This window comes from Xenia sp. Carnegie-2017, unplaced genomic scaffold (assembly GCF_021976095.1).
Source record: "Xenia sp. Carnegie-2017 unplaced genomic scaffold, XeniaSp_v1 HiC_scaffold_20, whole genome shotgun sequence".
NCBI classification, from domain to species: domain Eukaryota; kingdom Metazoa; phylum Cnidaria; class Anthozoa; order Malacalcyonacea; family Xeniidae; genus Xenia; species Xenia sp. Carnegie-2017.
The window spans coordinates 4,071,819-4,091,800 of NW_025813483.1; the positions used below are offsets into that span (position 1 = coordinate 4,071,819).

The following is a 19,982-nucleotide window of genomic DNA, read 5'->3' on the forward strand; positions in this document are numbered from 1 at the left end:
CTCCTGGAGAAGCAAGTGCTAGAAATCAACCCCTCCTGGAGAAGCAAGTGTTAGAAATCAACCCCCTTCCTGGAGAAGCAAGTGTTAGAAATCAAACCCCTCCTGGAGAAGCAAGTGTTAGAAATCAACCCCTCCTGGAGAAGCAAGTGTTAGATATCAACCCCCCTCTTGGGTAAGCAAGTGTTAGAAATCGACCCCCTCCATGAGAAGCAAGTGTTAGAAATCAACCCCCCTCTTGGGGAAGCAAGTGTTAGAAATCAACCCCCGTCTTGGGGTAGCAAGTGTTAGAAATCAACCCCCCTCATGGAGAAGCAAGTATTAGAAACCAACCCCTGTCTTGGTGAAGAAGTGTGAGAAAACAACTCAACCCCTTCTGGATAAGTATGGGTAAGAAAACAATTCTCCTCTCCTAGAAAAGTAAGTGTGAGAATTTACCCCCCTCCCTGCTGGATAAGTAAGTGTGAGGCATGATCTTCTTCAGGAGAAGTAAAGGTGAGAATTAACCCTTCTGCTAGAGAAGTGTGAGAAATACCCCCCTCCCTCTTGGTGAAGTAAACGTGAGAAATCAGCCCCTCCTGGAAAAGCAAGTGTTAGAAATCAACCCCCTTCCTGGAGAAGCAAGTGTGAAAAAACAAACCATCTCTGCTTGAGAAGTATGTGAAAAATCAATGAGCATGAAAAACAACTCTCCTCATTTAAAGCCTTACTCCCTAATGAAATCATGAGTGTAAGAAATCCCCCCCCCTATAAAGTCATGAGTATAAGAAGTTTTCCCACCCCATCCTTCACAAGTCATGAATGTGAAATAATGTCCTCCCTCATTCTGGATTCATGAGTGTGTGATGGCATCTTCTTCTCCTTCTTTGAATGGTTTTAATCTGGTTTTTTTCTTCATTTTCATTTAATTAAAATCATTTTACAACTGTTTTCAATGTGTTTGCAAATCGCTTTATGACTTCAAATATTTTTTGTAATTACAACAACAATCTGGAAGATCTTTAAATGAATCAAAATCTTTCTCCTTCCTGGAGTCGTATGTTCAAAAAACATCCCTACGCTTTTAGGTCATAAGTAAGAAAGTATGCTTTTCCTTAAGAGTCATGAGCAAGCAACTATTCAAATTTTTTGTCTCCCAGTTTATGAAAGCAAATCTTCCTTGTAGTAATCACATATGAAGAGAAACTATTTCTTTATGTGTTAAAGTCAGGGTTAAAATTGTTGTGTTCAAATCAACAAAAATGTCCAGCCACCATTGCCCTTCCCCATAAACTAATAGAGGATTATGTCTTCAGAGTAATTTGTAGATTGTTATGAGAAACCTCTTAAGGAAATACCCAACCCCACAGTATTGCTTACTCTAACTGCCAACCCCAAGACATATCAGTAGTGAAACTAACACATTTTAACTCAAACAATGCAAATATTTTTGTCTTCAAACAATGAATGAAATTAATTTAGCAAGAAATGAATAATAATATTTGCTGAAAAATTTGCATTGGAGCAATAAAAGATTGGTTTGTCACTGAGACAAATTGAACCGACTATGTAGATATGTACTATACCTACCAATCCCAAGGCATGATATAAACCCACCCTAGATAGCTTAAAATAGAAACAAATCCCAGGACATATCAAAGTACCAATCACAAGACATAAACCACCCATGTAGCCTACTATCCTAACCAATCCAAAGACAAATCTAAGTACTAATCACAAGACATAAACCACCCAATGTAGCCTACTATCCTAACCAATCCAAAGACAAATCTAAGTACTAATCACAAGACATAAACCACCCAATGTAGCCTACTATCCTAACCAATCCCAAGGCATATTCTACTACTAATCACAAGATACAACCCATTCTACATAGCTTAAAGTACTTACCAATCCCAAGAGATATCCAATCGTTCCACACTTTGACATCATCAAAATCAACCTGAACAAGTCTTGCCATAACATTAAGTTTATGATATAATCCTTTCACTTGGTTTAACCACAACAGTAATGTATCACAACTTGTCTGAAACTCCTCAGAATTATACAATACAAAATCCTTACTGAGAGCACCTCTTGAAGGATAAAGTTGTTCAACTTCGTACAATCTGTCTAACATTGTTGTCACTTCCTTCACAGCATGTCTGATAGTTTGTGCATATTTTGATAATCTGGCTTCACAATCCTCAGAGTTGAATGTTGTCTCGCTAAGGTCCGAATTACTGCTGATGGCCGAATCATCTGCAAAACTATCTTCACCCAATAAAATGCTATTTTCCATAATGTTGAAGATTGGGTGTAAAGTACAGCAAGCTTCGCCATCAGACTCAAAATCAGATTCAGAATCCGATGATTGAACATCAAATTTTACTTTTGATGTTTCATCATCCAAGTGAAAATTTATGACATCGTCCAAAATCTGTGAAATTATTTTTCTTTCATTCATTAACCAGTCATCTTGTTGGAGCATTGTAGTTGAATTCCTCCATGCCTGTAACTCAAGCCATAGTGCTTCTTTCAATTCAGCTATTTCATAGTCATTGACTTCTTTAACACTGTTATCCACTCCATCGGCATTGCCACCCGCCCCCAAGTTTATCAACACGCTTAATGTATCGTAAAATTTAACCCGTTTCAACTGACAAACCGATGTTTTATTAGTATCAAGAAAAATACCATTACTGTTCGTATTTATGCTCGCCTCACGATACCTTAAACACTGATACTTTCTCTGACTAGGGTTTCGTGTTAATGAACTTTCGGTTTGACTTCTGTTTCGTGTCCTCAAAACCCTTCCTTCTTCACCGTTTTCAATTAAACCAAACACCACTTCGCTTTCTTTAATTGACCGTGAAAGCGCCCTTTCGTTAGTCGTCGCCGAGGCGCTTTTTCGTCTTTTCTTTAATGAACTTCCACTTGCCATCTTTCTTTCGGAGTTTACTTTATCTTTTTTCCTTCTCGCAGACTTTGTCCTTTCCTTACATGGTTTTAAACCTCTAGAGCTCGAAAGAGTTCGGCCATACTCCTCTGACAACACAATTTCTCGAGGCACGTTTTCGTTATCTTCCTCATCTGAAGCACTGTTCTCGCTTCTCTCAGAATTATCCGATGTTTCCAGATTTCTTGATGAACTATTGTCAGGCAGAGGCAGATGGTCCAGCTCTCCACTAGACACATAGCAACAAGAAGATAATTGTTCAACATCTACATCAACTTTGTCCGCCATGTTTGACTGACCACCAGCAGTGAACGCCGAAGGAGTGAATTTTACCCCAGTTACTATTTACTATATCCGATTATTACACGATATCATTTCAGTCTTTAGTGGTATAAAATAAATAATCAATATATTTCAGGAAGAGCTTCCTCTAGATCATTAAGAGGCGCTTGTTTTATATTAATTACATATGCCTCGTTACTCTTGCGCTCTCAAGGTCTTTAAAAACGTCACAGTTTACATGACGAGTTATCAAAAAATAACGTTAAATCTAATCCAATAGACGCCTCTAAGCTGTGGAATCACGTAGCCTCAGGACAGCGCCCATTCAAGTCATCCAAGACCCCTCTCCTCATTTTACACGTTCTACAAATTTCTTTAATAGCACACCACAAAAAACTTTGGCCTCTCTGTAATGTACAGGCAGAAAAGCATAACGATGGAGTTCATGGCAAGTTTGTAAACTTTTCATTTTACTTTTTAGTAAGCTAATTAAAGAAATATTTCAAAGATTACTAATTATAAGTTCAAAATTTTACAAAATATTGGCAGAATGCATATTTACATTCCCTGTTTTATGTGCAAAGCAGCGAAAAGGACATAAGCTGTGTTATCTGAAATCCGTCAGCCTTTTTTATAAAACTCTATTTCTAAATAATTACCGGCTATTGTGATTCTATTTTGAAAAATTATATTACAAACAGTTTACTCATAAAGGCAGGGCTTTTCAGAGAAATTAACAGGCCTGAGCTACAATCAAACATCCAGGCTCTTTGTGCAATGGTCACACTTTGAAGCTTTCGTTTCTCTTTCCTTTGCTCCTTTCTTCATAACGGACCCCTAAGTCCTTACGTGTGCTAAGCAAACAGACCACCACCCCACCCCACCCCCTCTGAACGGCTATGCATATAAAGAAAAAGCCCCTTATGTACTTGACCTAGCTAATTCTATATGTAGATCCTGACAATCCCTGTTTTCATGACTGTTTTATAAAGGTAACAATGAGCAAAAACACTTCTTTAGTAATGATTATTGTACATAAGATGATTGACTAGTTGGGTCGTTGGTCATCACTTGGTTTCCATGGTAACCATAGTTCATGGGGACGTTAGCTGGTACTGTGGTGGCGTGGTATCTAGAAGGCTGGTTATGCTGCGCTGGGTAGGCACATGTGTTGTAATGAGGCGAGTGCTGCACATTTGGCATGTGCGCATGCGTCATAGGTGGGTACCCTCCATATGCACTACCGAAGCCATTATAAGCAACAGGGGGGTAGTTGGACGCCGGGTACACCATTGAGGAGGAAGGGTAAGAGACTGGGGTAGTGTTTGTCGAAACACATTGTGCAGTTGTGAAACTTCCGCTGAATGGTTGTATTTGAGATTGTTCTTCTGCTCCTAAAGGGGAAAAATGCATTCTAAATACTTTTTTAATGATTACAGATCCCAAGATATCAAGTAACTGTTACATCATTGCAATGTAGCGTTGCATTCCTACGTAGATGGTAAACAACTTTACAAATCATTATTGAGCGTTTAAGAGTAATACGATTGGTATGATTTTAAGCATAATGTACAAAACCATAAACAACTCCAAATTACGCTTTTAACAATTAGCCATTTGTTTTATGGACCCCCCTTTCTATACATTATAAATTTAACAGAATCTTACAAAATCATATCTTGATTACGCTTGATTGCATTTTATTACACTTGATACATTATCTAACCTGTTCTCATATCTTGTGTATAGGTAAAGTCATTTGCGTTGTAATCGGGAAATGGAAGATGCCTTATTGGTGGTCGCCAGCAAGAGTAAGCCTGCATTAACTCGTCCATTGCATCCCTTAAGTGAAAAATAATCATGAATAAACAAAATGTTGATTTTCATTCGGATGTTGTAATTATTGAATTAAATGGTTGTAGCCAATGTAAATTGATTGCAAAGAGTTTATTTCAACAATCTACTATGCATATAGTTCTTCGTATGCTGTTGCGTACTAAATAACATCGTATTATGTTTTTTTGGCTAATGTGCCTGTCAAATGTGCCTCTCTTTACCTACCAAACCACCGAAGCTATCGAACAAAATAAATTATCAAAATGAAATGAATGCAAAGTAATATGGGTAGCATGGTATATCCAAACTTTGGACGCGAGAGTTCTTGTAAAGGGAATGGTCATCAGTGGAAATTCATATTTTCCCTTGACTGAATCATTTATTATTCATTTCTTTTAGTATTAGTTTCTCTAAGTCTTTTTACGCAAATGTCGAAAAAATGGTGCTGAATATATATGGTCAGACTTGATAATTTCTGTTATCAGTGTGTTTTGATAAACAATTATTGTTAACAGTTAAACTGCTTTAAAAATTTGACGAAAAAAATGTCAATAATATTGCAGCTCCTTTTGAAGGGCACAGCGAATAGTAAAAAACAACAAAATCTTATTTCTCGTTGTTCTATTTTATAGAAATTCTTGATATGCGAAGATATGTAGATGATTTGAAAGCAGAAGTAAATGGTTGAGGGTCTTTGGGAGCTTACGAGATCCTTTGTAAAAATGTTGCAATAATTTGACTGGAAGTCTCAGTTCCCCATGGATTTTAAAAGATACTATAATATCCAAGATAAAATTTTCAGTATTTAGAAACAGCATTGACTTCATGAAATACAATTTAAGATAAATAGATTCATATTACAATCACATTTTTTGCACATAGAATTCTTGGCATGTTTGATTATCAGTTAGCTATAGATTTGTTGCGACTTAGAAGACCTAGACGAGAACGAAAGTTTGTAAGTTGCTTCCAATTATGAAAGAGCTTTGGGATGACCCACCTTCCTTTAAAAATGTTAAACTTTAACATTATTTAGTTTTTGACTTCAAACATAAACTTTGACTTTAGGACTACCCTTTTTGTTGAAGGGCACATGATACCAACATTTCGAACTCTTATTTTTAATTATTTTCAACTCAGCAGTTTTAAGTATTTTGAACTCATTTCAAACAGTTCCCTTCAGATATCTTGTCAACGTCACAAGTTAAAATAAATAAATATTGCGCAATATGACAGAAAACTTCCATCAACAGAAATTCCAAAAAAAACATTACATAATAGCTGTTTTTATGCAATAATACTGTTCAATAAACCTTGTTTACGAATCTTACTCTTCTCATCGTTGGCAACAGGATACCGTAAAAGCAACGTGTTTTTTATTTATCTAAAAGCAAGCATTGTTTTCAAACGCTGCATCTATGCTACGTAATCCATTTACAGAAGGTCGAGATTATTTAGATAACCTTCGAAAAACGCCACAGTTTCTATATCAAAGTAAACTTCAAAACAAATCTGCCCAAACTCGTTCGTTGTGCTTTAAAAAGCAACTTTGAATAAAAAGATTCTTCGAATAGCTCGCATGTACGAAAGGAAATGGTTAAATGCCCGAGCGTTTATCTGACAAATCATCAGAACACAAGCATCGGTTTTCAATTATGCAAAGGAAGATGTGCAGTTATTTTAATGCAATCACAAGCCCTATGATAAGATAGAGTTATGAAAAAATCGTTGGTAATCAAGGCGAAATGAAATTACGAAATTAATTTTCGTTTTTGTTTCAAGATAATGTTTGTTCAAAACCATATGCGAAGAAAGATTAGTATCATCGACGGTTTGTTCAATTAAGAGATATGCAAACGGTATATCTCGGCTTCATTGTCTTTTACGGTAAATCAATTATTTAGCTAATTAGAATAAAACGCGTGAAACTGATCATGCGTAACGCTACAATTTTTACCTTATCCGCCCAGAGTCGCGAAAACCTTTCGCAAATGGATTTCGATCAATTTTGAGCCGAGTTATCTAAACAAACAATGAAATACAATTTTACTGAACAACTCTGATATTTTGAGCAGAAGCATATTTTGATCTCTTCGTCCATTCAACGTCTTTGTACAGGAATTCACAATTTACCTAGGTTTGTTTAAGTTAGTTATGAAATTTTAAGAGCTGTACTTGCAAACTCTTGTTGACTATTTATCACCTATTTATTAACGACGACGTTTTCTGTTTGTCTATCAACAAACTCAAAGAAGCGAACAGAGAAAACCATTTGCCAATATATTTGAAAATATGTCGGCAACTTGCATATTATATTGATTTTGATCGATAAAGTTTAATCACAGCGGATATCATGTTGAACTCATTAGGAGATTTTTAAAGAAAATGTTTTGCTATGGTATTGTATTTACCACTGGAATTTCACCGAATACTTGTAGAATGTATGCAGAAATTGATAAAAAAATATCGTCTAGTTTTTTAAGAGATGAAAAATGACAACGAAAGATAACATTTTTCCACCTCTTGAAACTGTATATTGCATCAATGTAGGTAGGCGTCATGCGCAAAGCACTAATTTAGTCCACATCACTTTCCTAGATCGGGACAAAATCTTTTGACGTCTTCAAGTGCTTGTTTGTACTAAATTCAAGAGCGCCATCCGACAAATTTCAAAATTTTCTGTCAACAAACGTCATATGATCAGTTAGCAAAGCTGTGATAAGATATAAAAACAAACAATATCTTTCTAAGTCCTTCAGCTTTGCTGCGTTTACACTTTACAGGATTTTTTCATCACGATATTTTCTTAAAGTGGTAACTGTTTCGAGTGTAAATGCTCATTAAGTGGATAGATTTTATTGTGTCTCACGGTTCCTGAAAGCGTAAGGTACGCATTTATCCACCACGTAGAGGTACACTCTTATCCACCCACTCGCCTACATATAGGTACACTCTTCAATCACACTGATGTTCACATTTATCCACAGGTTCCCTCTCATGCACCCACACCAACGTTCATACTTATCCACCCACAAAACAACAAACGTCTACTATACCTGTTGATTTTGATAAGCGGTAACGGTTATAAATTCCGTTTCATGAAAGACAAATTGCTTGGACTCGGCATTAGTCGTATCTGACTCGAGATCTCTCGAAGCTTCGTCGGCCTTGCTCGATGAGGATTCTTTCTTTTTGATGACATGAATTCGTGGTTGATATTTGTGCATCGAGTGAAGAATAATCTTTAGAGAAAATAGAAGCAATCCAGATGAAACATATTGCAATATTAAGCTTGCACAAAGAAATCCAAGATAAGTAGCTAATTTAAATTCAAGTATAAAAGATAGTCTTTACGACATTAAAAGTTCATTGATGCCTTATGTACCATCCTTACTATGATATAAGTATAAAGAGCTCAAGTACATTGATTTCTTATGTACCATCCTCACTATGATATAGTTACCAGTCGTGTAGCAGCAGAACTGGGGACCTGTTGCAAAATATTCAAAGGGGCCCCTTCGATAACCATATCAAAATGTAATAACCACCGCAATATAATACACTTGATCTACATAGCATTACTAAGAATCAATGATAATGTACTTTTATCTTGAAAACATTTTAGTTTTCGAGTATGATTTCACTGTTTAGCCTTAAATTTATATGTTTTATACGTACATTTATGCAGTGCAAGTTTTCTTGTTTCAACCTATTGCATAGTAAAAATTTTCTAATCTGACGGTGGCCCCTTAAGACCAAGAGGGGGGGGCATGGGTTCGCCCACCTTGAGCCCATAGTAGTTACGCCACTGATGTAGTTATAAGGAGCATTAATTTCTCATGTACAATCAATCAGTTGCCATGACTAAAGTTTCAGAAGACTCCTATAGCTATAGCTACTTAAGGAAAACGAGTATCTCCAACAAAGAAAACAAAGAAAAGCAACAGAAATACTTAACTTACATGTCCTTGTTGATCCAACTCATTGTTAGTGAGTTTAACTTTATCAAAGGACACAACCTGTCTCATCCATTCCTCGCCTGAAGCTGGTGAATCTGGATGAATATAAACTCGCCCGGGCATTGGAGCGTCCGCGTTACCAGCGATCATCCATTTGGAACTATGATACGCGTACCTGTACCGCTTGCTATCCACTGGAACGACGTCCAAAATTAGAATATATTGCGCTTTCGGGTCCATACCCCCGATCTTTATTCGCATTGCAGGAAACATGCGACTATAAAAGTTGAGATGAGTACATTATGACCTTTTTTGTACGGACTACGGAAGAAAGACAGTTTTCAACAACTTGACACCAAAAGAAGATAATTCAAACTTGTAAGAAACAAATAGCAAGACGAATTTTTTCTATGAAAATGCGATGTCTAGTGTGAAAATACCCCGCATATTTCCGAGAGAAAAATGACTATGGTTTCGGAATTGTTGTTGACATTTCACACTTGATATCAGAGCAAATTAAACCTGTTTGTCAAAGTGTAGCAATGTCAGCATCCTGACAAATGATAAATCTTTAACGAAAACAATAAGATTATTTTACCGTCCAGCTTTTGTGATGATCATTTCTGTGCCAAGCTCGTGAAATCGATGCCAAAGGTCTTTCATCTGTAACTCGACTTTTATATCTTCGAGCGATCTTTCGACGCTCAATGGCATCCTGTTTTGCATTGCTTGCATGGAGCCGAGAGCCGACGTAGCAAGATCAGGAACATCTAAAAAGCGAGATAATTCTTAGGAAGACATTTTTCATGGTATAAATGCCTTTTGCATATGAAACATTGCAGGGAAACCATGCTCGACGTGACATCAAATCCATACCTTTCTAAACTGTCGCGTTTACTAATACTCCGTCATTAATCACTCTTAAATATATCAAACCCTTGAGAAAACTTTTAGCACCTGATAAACAAATCATCGTTCTCAGTAACTTACACTACGTGTTGTATATTTAATGCCGGAAATCTCGAAGTATTATATAGCACATATATCTCTCTAGCTAAATATGTAGCCAAGGGACAAAGCGGTTTGGATTACATGTATTGTAGACACCTAAAGTGCTCTTAAATATTAGTAATACGAACACTGAGTCAAATGGGAGAGATTGCAAGTGATTAGACAGCAACTATGTGTAAAACCAAAGAATCTTCCAAATATAGGATATCTTCTTTCGAAACAATATGGCACTATGAGATGAGTTTAACATATTGTAACTTGTGACATGAATGAATCGAAACCATCCTTTTCAACAAAAAGTGGAAAAAAATAACGACGCAACCTTGTTACTAAAAATGAATTCAAAGAATTATTTCTTTTATAGACACGACGACCGTTTCAAATAACGAAAAATTTTTTCTCAGCAAATTCGGATCCAAATAATCTTGGCAGTTTTACATGATTTTTAGACATTATTTGACAACAAAGACGGAAGTAAGATGGAAGTTCACATCGTCAAATTCGCGCTGGGAAAACGATGAAAAAATATCTATTACAATAATAGACAAACAATCAGTAGAGACCGCTATGAATTTAGATACCATAAAATACATACCAGCATTTGAAGTGGAATACGCAAAATCCCGAAGATTGTTGCCATCTTCATCTTCAGGCGATATAAGAGATGCGACAGAAAACGCGTGTGCTTTTGTTGAAAGAATGATATTCATCTGGCTGTCATCTCTTTTGTGTGCAGCCATTTTGCGCGCTTTTATCCTCGCACCAAGCTGGTAAACGCTCTACTGAAAGCTCTTGTCTCGAAGATGTCATTAAACATAAGAATTTCGCTTATCACAGCGCTCATCGATTAGCCGCCCTAATTAAATTTACCGCGCCGTTGTTTCAGCACCTTCAACGAGAGCATTTTGTAAACATTCACATCCGATGTTGGAGCGGCTGGGTGCATTGCGCTCGGGTTTCATGGCGCCCAGCGAGAAACGCAAGCCTGACATTATCTCTGTGAATGAATTTAGCTTTCGCGCTCGTATGTTTACTTTAATTGAAATATTAGCATAATGTGCGTTCAATAATTTTGGAAAAATAAAGTAAATGGAATTATGTTGAATAAATCTTATGTCATGAATAGTGTTTTTCTAACCTTGGCAAGTATTGAATAAAACTGGATTCTGAGAAAAATGAGTATTTTGTCGTTGCTGCTTCCTGCAAAACTTTTGTTGATGGATAACATGAAGTTGATGGATAACATGAATATAAAGAAGTCTCGATCCTCGACTCTCGTTCACTATAGCCAGCCTAAAATGGACGAGTTGCGAAGGGGACTGACTGTGCGAAGACATCCTGTTGATAGACTCCAAACATAGTTTCATCAACACCTTTATTGCCTCATTCAAACATCCGTATATAAAATACGACAAAATAACAAGAGGCAAAACGAGTTAAATGTCATTTATCATAGACTTGAACATAAAGAGCTATTGGACACGTTCTTTAATGAAATAACATAAAGTACTGCATCTTGAATGTGGATAGGAGAAACAGATGTTTTATCAATAAAGCTATGAACATTTGTAAGAACAATTAGAAGCTTTCTATCACCGTGATTATATTAATAATTTAAACAGAATATATAAAAGGTGAAAAGAGATTTGCACCCGAAGACAATTTTCCAACAAATAGTCAAGATTTTGCATGAAAATGAGCTTCGAAAAAGGCCCTAATAAATTTGTCTGAAACGGGATTGAAATAATTGTTTACAGTTGGGCTAGGTTGACATTGGGAATCATTAAAAAAACATGTTTTCAGCGGTGTCTTTGATTTTCATCCTAATAATCGTTTTCTATACGTTCTGTCTTTAAGGAATACGTTTTATTATCGTTGATTATATTTATACAAATTTACTCAAGAAATTGATGATTATAACGAGAATTTCAGATGCAGAAAAACATTGCAAATTTTCTTGATTAATTTACCCCAACAAACAATGATAGATTTTGTATGTTTTATACAACTTCAAAACTTTAATTGTTCTCTGTGGCTATTTCAAAGTCACATTTGCAATCAACGCAAACATACATCACACAAATTAACTTTTATCGTTTATAAATACCATAAAAAAAACAGTAGAATGCTATGATGGTTCAGATTTCAAACCATAGCTGCACCTTATCCCAGCTCATTCCATTCATTTCCTACAGACTAGTATAAATGAATTGTGCTCACTGTAAAGCCGACGATATGTTTAAAGAAGGAATATGGACTGTTGACAAGATATTGCTTGATTGCTGTCGTTGACATAAGTACTGTTAAGTTGAAAAAACCTTCGCAGGCCGTTAACGTAACCGACTAAACAAAACTATTATCACTTGAAAAACCTTTTCGTTTTCACGACGGACGAATCAAAAGCAAATAGCAACCAAAAAGTTGTTGAATAATGAAGATTATCAAAATCGGAATAAGACTTTGGTATCCAAATTTAAAACCAACTACTCGTGACTTTAACTAGTGATTTAGGTAAGGAATTAGCCAAACAAGGATCATGGTTGTATGTAAAATTCGTTAACATCTTGGAAAGCAATTTATCCTTGTCGACTATGCATCGGTAAACACTCATTGTCTTAAACAAACACAATTCAAAACTAGAACTGGCGCGGCGTCCTTTAAAATGAGACATAACACAAATAAGACAAAAATCAGACATATAAATGACGAGAGCAGGTTTAAGATTGTTCGCACTTTTTCTTTATGATTTTAAGGTTTATATTCTAGAGAATAGAACTTATTTGCATATTCTGCGCGACCGTGCGAATTATGCAAATGACGTGTAATTTACATTTTCACCCCGTCAATTCACAACGCTCGAGAGGAAGAGAAGTGATGAATAAATTACTCGCTCTGATGTTAAATGTGCGCTAATTATTACAATAAGGCGCAATGAAAGTGAATTGCGCGCATCTTTGGTGGGCATTTTTTTCGAAAATAAACTCTGCTTCCCCAGCAGGCGCGCTTGCTGTTTGCAAAAGGCGATTACGATGAACAGTTGGTTTCTCAGTTGGACCAGCACGAATGCATAAACACAACATGCTTTCAAGACTACAATAGTAAATAGCATGACTCACCAAACATTGAAGGATTCATTGTTACACAGATAAATCCGACGTCTTTTTTCTAAGTCTTCAAAGGGCCAACCAACTCTGGTTACAATAGGAATCAGTAGCAGATGACTCGTCAAAGCTCTTGACCAGACCTGTAACTGACAGCTATACAAAAGTGCAAACACGTCAGGAAACACACGTCTATAACGCACACACGAACACAGAACTCTTCTAAAACACCAACCTTGTATGAACATAAGTCTCTACCTGCGCTTGTACTTATATCAAAATGATTAGAAGTAAATGATAATGCGATAACTTTTGATTATATCATCAAGGAATGCTCTCAATCATTGCATGATATTGTATGTTGAACATATCAGGACCGCGGACGACCAACTAAATTAAATTTTGCCAAAGATAATGCATTATGTCGCACAAGAGATAGCTTTGTACGTAGTTGAAAAGATTTTAATTTGCAACGTACGGATGAGATAAAGAGGCGTTTAAGATTATGATTTATGAAGTCAGTTTTTGCTAATAATTACCCAATTGTACGTGTTTGTCGCATTTAAAAAACATATGTGATGTTAAAATTTTATTTTTAATGTTTGAAAGATTCAAACTCTCGAGGCTGTTTTTACGTTCGCCTTTATCTCAATGTGGCGTACTTGTGAACATGCGCAATTTCAAATAACGTACTTCCGGTTGATACAAATGCTTGACTTGTATCACTGATCTCAATATGAAGATCGTTTCCAGAACTATCTATATATAAAATAAAGACAATGAAAACGCGTGTGCAGATTGGTCTAGAGCTGTGTTTGCATTAGCCTGTGCAAAACACATCCGAGCTCAACCAATCAAATCAATCATGACAATCAATCTGTCAAAGAAAATTTGCAAATCGATCATAAATACATTTTAGAGGAAAAATTAAAACGTTTACTTTGAATTTGTCTGTTTCACAATATTGTCTTGAGCATGTGCAACCCTCGACCTTCGGTTTAGGGCTTGCACTGATCTGCTCTCGAGTTCTCCCAAAGGTCTCCTCGGTTTGCATAAGCCTTGAGAACACAGTAAAAATCTTTTATTTCTTAAATATTTCATTGCTTTTGCTTTTAACAAATCGAGTTCCTTTTTTCCTTTTGTATCCTTAAAAGAATTATAAACAGCAGAGTATTCCATTCATATAACGGAAATACTGACAGTCGTAAATATGGCCTGGTGCTGGTCAATAATGCTATGTACACGAGTAGATCGGAATTGATTGGAAATCTCTGATGACGGATTATTCCAATTTTACTTAGTACTCAAGCAAAAAATGCACACATATGATTTATAGCTTATTTCTAAAGCAGTGAGGTAGCCAGCCGGAAGTTTGGTAGTGTTATTTCTAATACAGTGGGGTAGCTAACCCGCAAGTTTGGTGGTGTTTTTACTAAAGCAGTGAAGTAGCCAACCCGCAAGTTTGGTCGTGTTATTTCTAAAACAGTGGGGTAGCCAACCCGCAAGTTTGGTCATGTAATTTCTAAAGCAGTGGGGTAGCCAACCCACAAGTTTGGTCGTGTTATTTCTAAAGCAGTGGGGTAGCGAACCCGCAAGTTTGGTCGTTTTATTTCTAAAGCAGTGAGGTAGCCAACCGCAAGTTTGGTCGTGTTATTTCTAAAGCAGTGAGGTAGCCAAATCTCAAGTTTGGTCGTGTTATTTCTAAAGCAGTGAGGTAGCCAACCCGCAAGTTAGGTCGTGTTATTTCTAAAGCAGTGATGTAGCCAACCCGCAAGTTAGGTCGTGTTATTTCTAAAGCAGTGAGGTAGCCAACCCGCAAGTTAAGCCGTGTTATTTCTAAAGCAGTGAGGTAGCCAACCCGCAAGTTAGGTCGTGTTATTTCTAAAGCAGTGAGGTAGCCAACCCGCAAGTTAGGTCGTGTTATTTCTAAAGCAGTGAGGTAGCCAGCCCGCAAGTTTGGTCGTGTTGTGTAAATTTTTCTGTGATCACTGTAAAAACAATTGATTTCTTAATAATTGAATAATGATAATGATTGGAAATTTACATAGCACGACCACATTTGCGGGCTGGCTAACCCACTGCTTTAATAGCCCATCCCATTCCGCCGTTGCAGAAATGAGAAATTGCGTAAATATATCCAGCTTTGAACCAATCAGCTCTCGTGCTTTTAAAAGGCAGTTAATAATTATCATTAGTGGCGAGTAGTAAAGTATAACTGTAAGTGTATTTTGAATAAATCCTTATTATGATTTATTCATTTATTTGTAGTGCATTTTAGTTAAGTAAATTTTTTATACATATACAGATACAGTGATCTCATCAAATGGTGTGCCCATGGTTATAAAAGTTTAGTGAGAAAGTTTAATTTAAAGTTATTTACAATAACTGATAATATTGTGATTTTGGTGATTCTCTTTACTGTAATCTCTTGTGGTTGAATCTAACTATAAACATCACAAAGTTAAAGTATATTAATAAATACCAAAACAAACTTTGCCTTCGACCAACGTATACAGGATACATTGTTTAATGGACTGTGTGATCATCTGAGCTATTATAAAATCATTGTTAAGTCATTCCATAAGGAAAACGTCGTTTGTATATTTAGAGAGTCTATCATCATTCAGCAACATTGGGTAGATGAGCATGTTTATTTATACGACCATACAATGGATTATCTGATGTTCTTTGCAGTCCAAAGTCATAGAGAGGATTATCCCTACTTCCGTGACCAACATTTTCATTTGTCCTTACCTCATCTGCTCTTTCATAAAAAATGTTTTCAATTTGTTCGTATGAAGGTGGAGGTTCATTTATTGGATAAGGTATCATTAACATTTCTTTAGTTATTTCAGTATTGCCTTTGATATGACAATTGCCTTGATGGTAAACAGGATTAAAAACAGACTAAAAAAGGAAAATATGTATATATGAAAGAATCCTGGAAAAGGACAGAATTCAAAGAACATTTGATCATTTATTTCATTACAGTATAATGCCATATTTATGGCATCACTTGTCTCGTTCACAAAATACAAAGTTGTTGAGCAGATTTGCACAGACGATAAAAAACTATCAAAAAAGACACTGTATACCTCAACATCTAATTGACGTTTTCCCACCGATGTACACACGTATCCATTATTATCAACCAGTGTCTCGTCCATTGAGCCAAGAACGACTGTGTCTGAGTGTTGATTGAAGTGAACAATGGGGGTATCTTGTAGCTAGTAAAACAACCACTCAATTACAGAAAATTGAATTTTCAGTTGCATAACGGCGTAATATAAAATTACTGTGGTTAAATACTTGCTGATTTTACTTAATAAAGTTTACAATAACATGTAATGTCAAGAAGTCACATGACTTTCCACGTGATTTTAATGATATAGCATTTCGTTAGTTAATCATGACTGAATTAAAAAACAGAATGGACTTAAATGTCTCTGTATTTCCCAGCATGCGTGTTGAGCATTTGATTTTGATCACGTAAACCCAATTCTACCAATCACAGTTACAGATCGTGCATTAAAAATTACAAATACCTTAACATTTTTTTGTTTTCTCCATATGATCACAAAAATGACAATAAGGACAATAATAATACCAACAGTAGAGACGTAAATGCTCCACTGAGGAAATTTATTGGTTTTCTTGTTTTGTCTCTCAGCAGATGAGTAAGGATCAGACAAACATTGAACATCGGTGTTTTCTAACAAAGCGCATGCGTCAGAGGCTAAGATCAAATTGTAGTTTGGTTTCTCGGCGCATGCCAGCACGACTTTAGTAGATCTTCCTTCATTCATGTAAAGAAGTAACTCTACATAAGTGTTTCTTACACTACGTCTCTTTCTTGACACAATATTTTTTGAGACAATATTTTTACCTGTTAAAAATTAAAATCGATATTAAGAGTCATAATAGATTTTATTTTTAGCATCGTTTGTTGAAACAGTAATTGTTGCTTTTTCAAAAGTTTTGTAATTGCTGAACGTTTTTTTTCATTTATTTTATCTACACCAGCTATGTAAATAGTTCTCTATTTTTACATGCATCGAAAAGAACGTATATGTAATGTCTAAATGTCACAGTCATGATAATTTACACAGAAGTGAAGGTTGACTTCACGACTAAAACGTACAAGACTAAAACAGAAATCAAATTAATGAAATACATTTCAGTTGACTTTTTCTGCAACCAATGAAAAAACATCTCTTTTGATGTTTAGCTCATAAACACAATTGAGTAAGAAAATGAACGAGGCAGGTTCTTGTACTTGATATTCAAATTCTTACCTTCAAATTCCTGCACTAAATTCTTCAGACTCTTGCCATTGTTATTTCCCTCGATAACATTTTTAACATAGCTTTCAATTGAGATAATGAAGCCAGGTTTTTTAAAGAACGATGGAAGAATATTAATTGTTAAATTTATTCGATGTTCTTCATCAACACATCTAGCAAATCAAACCAAAAAACTGTCAAAACGTAATATATTTGACAAAATCAAAAACATGACAGAGTGATACAGTATACTTACTTTCCACCAGCTTTGACGTTTGATAGACAGAATTTTGGCTGAGGACAGGAGGTACATAGTTCTTTGTCACGACAGTTGTCATCATCTGGAACTGGAAAAATATTTTTTTATTCATCACTACACTGACACACGTTATCTTATTTCTTATACATTTTTTTAATGTAAAGATTGTTATCGTTCTCTGTGGTTCATCCATCACTACCTACACTGACAAACGTTATCTTATTTTTTATATATTTTATGCAGTGTAAAATCTGTTCTTGTTCTCTGTTGTTCATTCATCACTGTCTACACTGACACACGTTAACTTATTTCTTATATATTTTATATAGTGTAAAGAGTGTTTTGTTCTCTGTTGTTCATTCATCACTGTCTACACTGACACACGTTAACTTATTTCTTATATATTTTATATAGTGTAAAGAGTGTTTTGTTCTCTGTTGTTCATTCATCACTGTCTACACTGACACACGCTATCTAATTTTTTGTCAATATCTGTCTTCAACTTGTATGTTTTACCTTGAATATCAACGACCAGGATTTTTGACAGGATATGAAGTGGATGTAAGGTACTTCGACATAAAATAGGAACATCGTAGGATCGATGTCCTCGATGAAATATATTTTTCTTTACGTACAATTTTGGTGGCCTGTCTTTAACATAAAAATGATCATTCACTTCAATTAGATTACTCAAAGTACCTTTTCCCTCCTCAATATGACAAGTATATTCAGATAATTTATTAGAATACGGCTGAAGATCAAGTGTCTGGTTTAAATCACATTTTAGTTGGGGATAATCCAAATCTTCAATAAAAACTTCACCAACAACTGAACAATCTTGACTATGACGAGGGAACATGAGACATATTGATGTGGGTTCTTCGTTGACATCTGCAATGAAAAAAAAGTTATCTATTACATCATGCAATGCGTGTCATGCAGAAGGTCATGCAAAATGTGTTAGTTTTCTCTTCAAATGAAAAATATCGTGCATCATTTTCTCATATTTATTTCCATAATTGCGTTCAAAAATCTCTTTGAATCACAGAAACGTTTAGGAAACTTAAGTCAACAAGACACAAATCCAATATGAACAACGTATAGCTGGTTTAAGCCCACCATAAATATACACGAGATCTTACCTAAAACCTTGATTAAGAAAATCTTTGTAAAAACTCCAGACTTTTTCGCACGACTGCTGACACGTATCGGAATAGTTTTATCAGACGTTAGACGTTCATAATCTAGACTGCTATCCTTTTTCACACTCAAAATATTTCCATTGATCTCAAAAGGAGGCAAAACATCATCTTCGTCTTTCAGAAGGTGATAGGTCACCGAGTCTTTGAACCCGCGCGCAGGTACAAGAGAGAAGTAGCCAATCACAGAGCCAGAAGATGCGCTCTCGTGTATTAAGTTGGAGCTTAGTTGTATATCCAGGTTTGTATCATTGGCTGAACAAGAAAATGAATTTTATAAAATTGTGTCAAATGTGGAAGTCAATACCTTAATCAACATCAATTATTTTTTAAACTTTGTACATTGTGATAACGTTTTACATTTTTATAATTATTTTTTTCATAAGTATCCTGTCAAAACCCTTATAAGCTATAACTCATTTTCCAACTTTCACTGACTTTCATATTGTTTATATTTCAGTGGCACAACTCCATTGTATATAGTTCAGATTTACTTACTTGCAATAACTAAGGTACAATTTTCAATAGATTGCTTGATTTCGTCAGTTTTGATCTGATATGTGTCGTTTACTATTTCCAGTAATGTTCCATCGTCATTCACACGGACAGGAAATGTTATTGAACCGTTGTATAGTTGAGATGAGAGAGACTGTTGAAATAAGAAATGAACAGTGGAAATCAAATGAATTTTATTAAACAAAATTTCCATTGAAGAGGAGGAGGACAGTGCCTAAATATGTCTTTAATTGGACCTATAAGTTTTTGTGAAGTTTCCGTCAACTTTAACATCAACATCAGCTAACCTTTTCCAAGTAAAGTATTCCATCATTACTAATATCAAAAGGCCATGATGTTGCATTTTTCATTCCTAAACTGTATTGCAATAATTGTTTTTGAACTTCTGTTGAGCCATCCTTATTTTCTCTTTGGGACTTATAAAAGCGTTCGTTGTCTGGATCATAACTTGTCACCAGGCCGATGGCAGAGCCAGATGAGAAAGACGGCCACACAATGAAGGGTGCATCGCAATGAATCTTTGGATATTCATTTATATCTTAAAATAACATGAAGTATTTTACACAGTTTAAGATGAAATACAAAAGCAAACTGCTTGCAT

The 19,982-nt window shown here is 35.6% G+C and overlaps 3 protein-coding genes and 1 long non-coding RNA gene across 9 annotated transcripts in view; 1 reads left to right on the plus strand and 3 right to left on the minus strand.

Moving 5' to 3' along the window:
• The window catches only part of LOC124441141 (mitogen-activated protein kinase kinase kinase 4-like), a 41,813-nt gene extending 38,590 nt beyond the window's left edge, over positions 1-3,223 (minus strand). The window contains exon 1 of the mRNA XM_046991572.1: positions 1,888-3,223. Within this exon, the coding sequence (XP_046847528.1) occupies positions 1,888-3,223 (1,336 nt within the window). The remainder of the gene's footprint in view (positions 1-1,887) is intronic.
• Positions 3,224-3,327: 104 nt separating this feature from the next.
• LOC124441143 (T-box transcription factor mls-1-like) lies at positions 3,328-13,395 on the minus strand. Of its 3 annotated transcripts, XM_046991575.1 has the most exons (8): positions 13,360-13,395; positions 13,140-13,280; positions 9,611-9,782; positions 9,016-9,289; positions 8,110-8,295; positions 7,011-7,075; positions 4,944-5,059; positions 3,328-4,611 (listed from the first exon to the last, which is right to left on the minus strand). In XM_046991575.1, exons 2-8 carry the CDS (start codon positions 13,156-13,158, stop codon positions 4,244-4,246), a joined length of 1,200 nt encoding a protein of 399 aa, XP_046847531.1. In that variant the 5' UTR covers positions 13,159-13,280; positions 13,360-13,395; the 3' UTR covers positions 3,328-4,243. The 3 variants fall into 3 exon arrangements, with proteins under 3 accessions (XP_046847531.1, XP_046847530.1, XP_046847529.1); XM_046991574.1 differs by lacking the exon at positions 13,360-13,395 and having other exon boundaries at positions 13,140-13,347; XM_046991573.1 differs by lacking the exons at positions 13,140-13,280; positions 13,360-13,395 and adding an exon at positions 10,619-10,877.
• On the plus strand, positions 4,357-5,044 carry LOC124441145. Its single transcript, XR_006946888.1, has 3 exons — positions 4,357-4,437; positions 4,657-4,718; positions 4,967-5,044. It is a non-coding gene; the product is annotated as an uncharacterized LOC124441145 (long non-coding RNA).
• Positions 13,396-15,453: 2,058 nt separating the features above from the next.
• Positions 15,454-19,982, minus strand: part of LOC124441246 (protein dachsous-like) — a 61,784-nt gene continuing 57,255 nt past the window's right edge. For 3 of the 4 annotated variants that reach the window (XM_046991689.1, XM_046991690.1, XM_046991688.1), the window contains exons 9-17: positions 19,669-19,919; positions 19,364-19,514; positions 18,809-19,120; positions 18,183-18,557; positions 17,664-17,754; positions 17,420-17,580; positions 16,670-17,010; positions 16,220-16,351; positions 15,454-16,031 (exon numbers count right to left, since the gene is read on the minus strand). In XM_046991689.1, coding sequence (XP_046847645.1) covers positions 15,744-16,031; positions 16,220-16,351; positions 16,670-17,010; positions 17,420-17,580; positions 17,664-17,754; positions 18,183-18,557; positions 18,809-19,120; positions 19,364-19,514; positions 19,669-19,919 — 2,102 coding nt within the window. In that variant the 3' untranslated portion in view covers positions 15,454-15,743. The remainder of the gene's footprint in view (positions 16,032-16,219; positions 16,352-16,669; positions 17,011-17,419; positions 17,581-17,663; positions 17,755-18,182; positions 18,558-18,808; positions 19,121-19,363; positions 19,515-19,668; positions 19,920-19,982) is intronic. The other variant, XM_046991691.1, reaches the window with a different exon arrangement.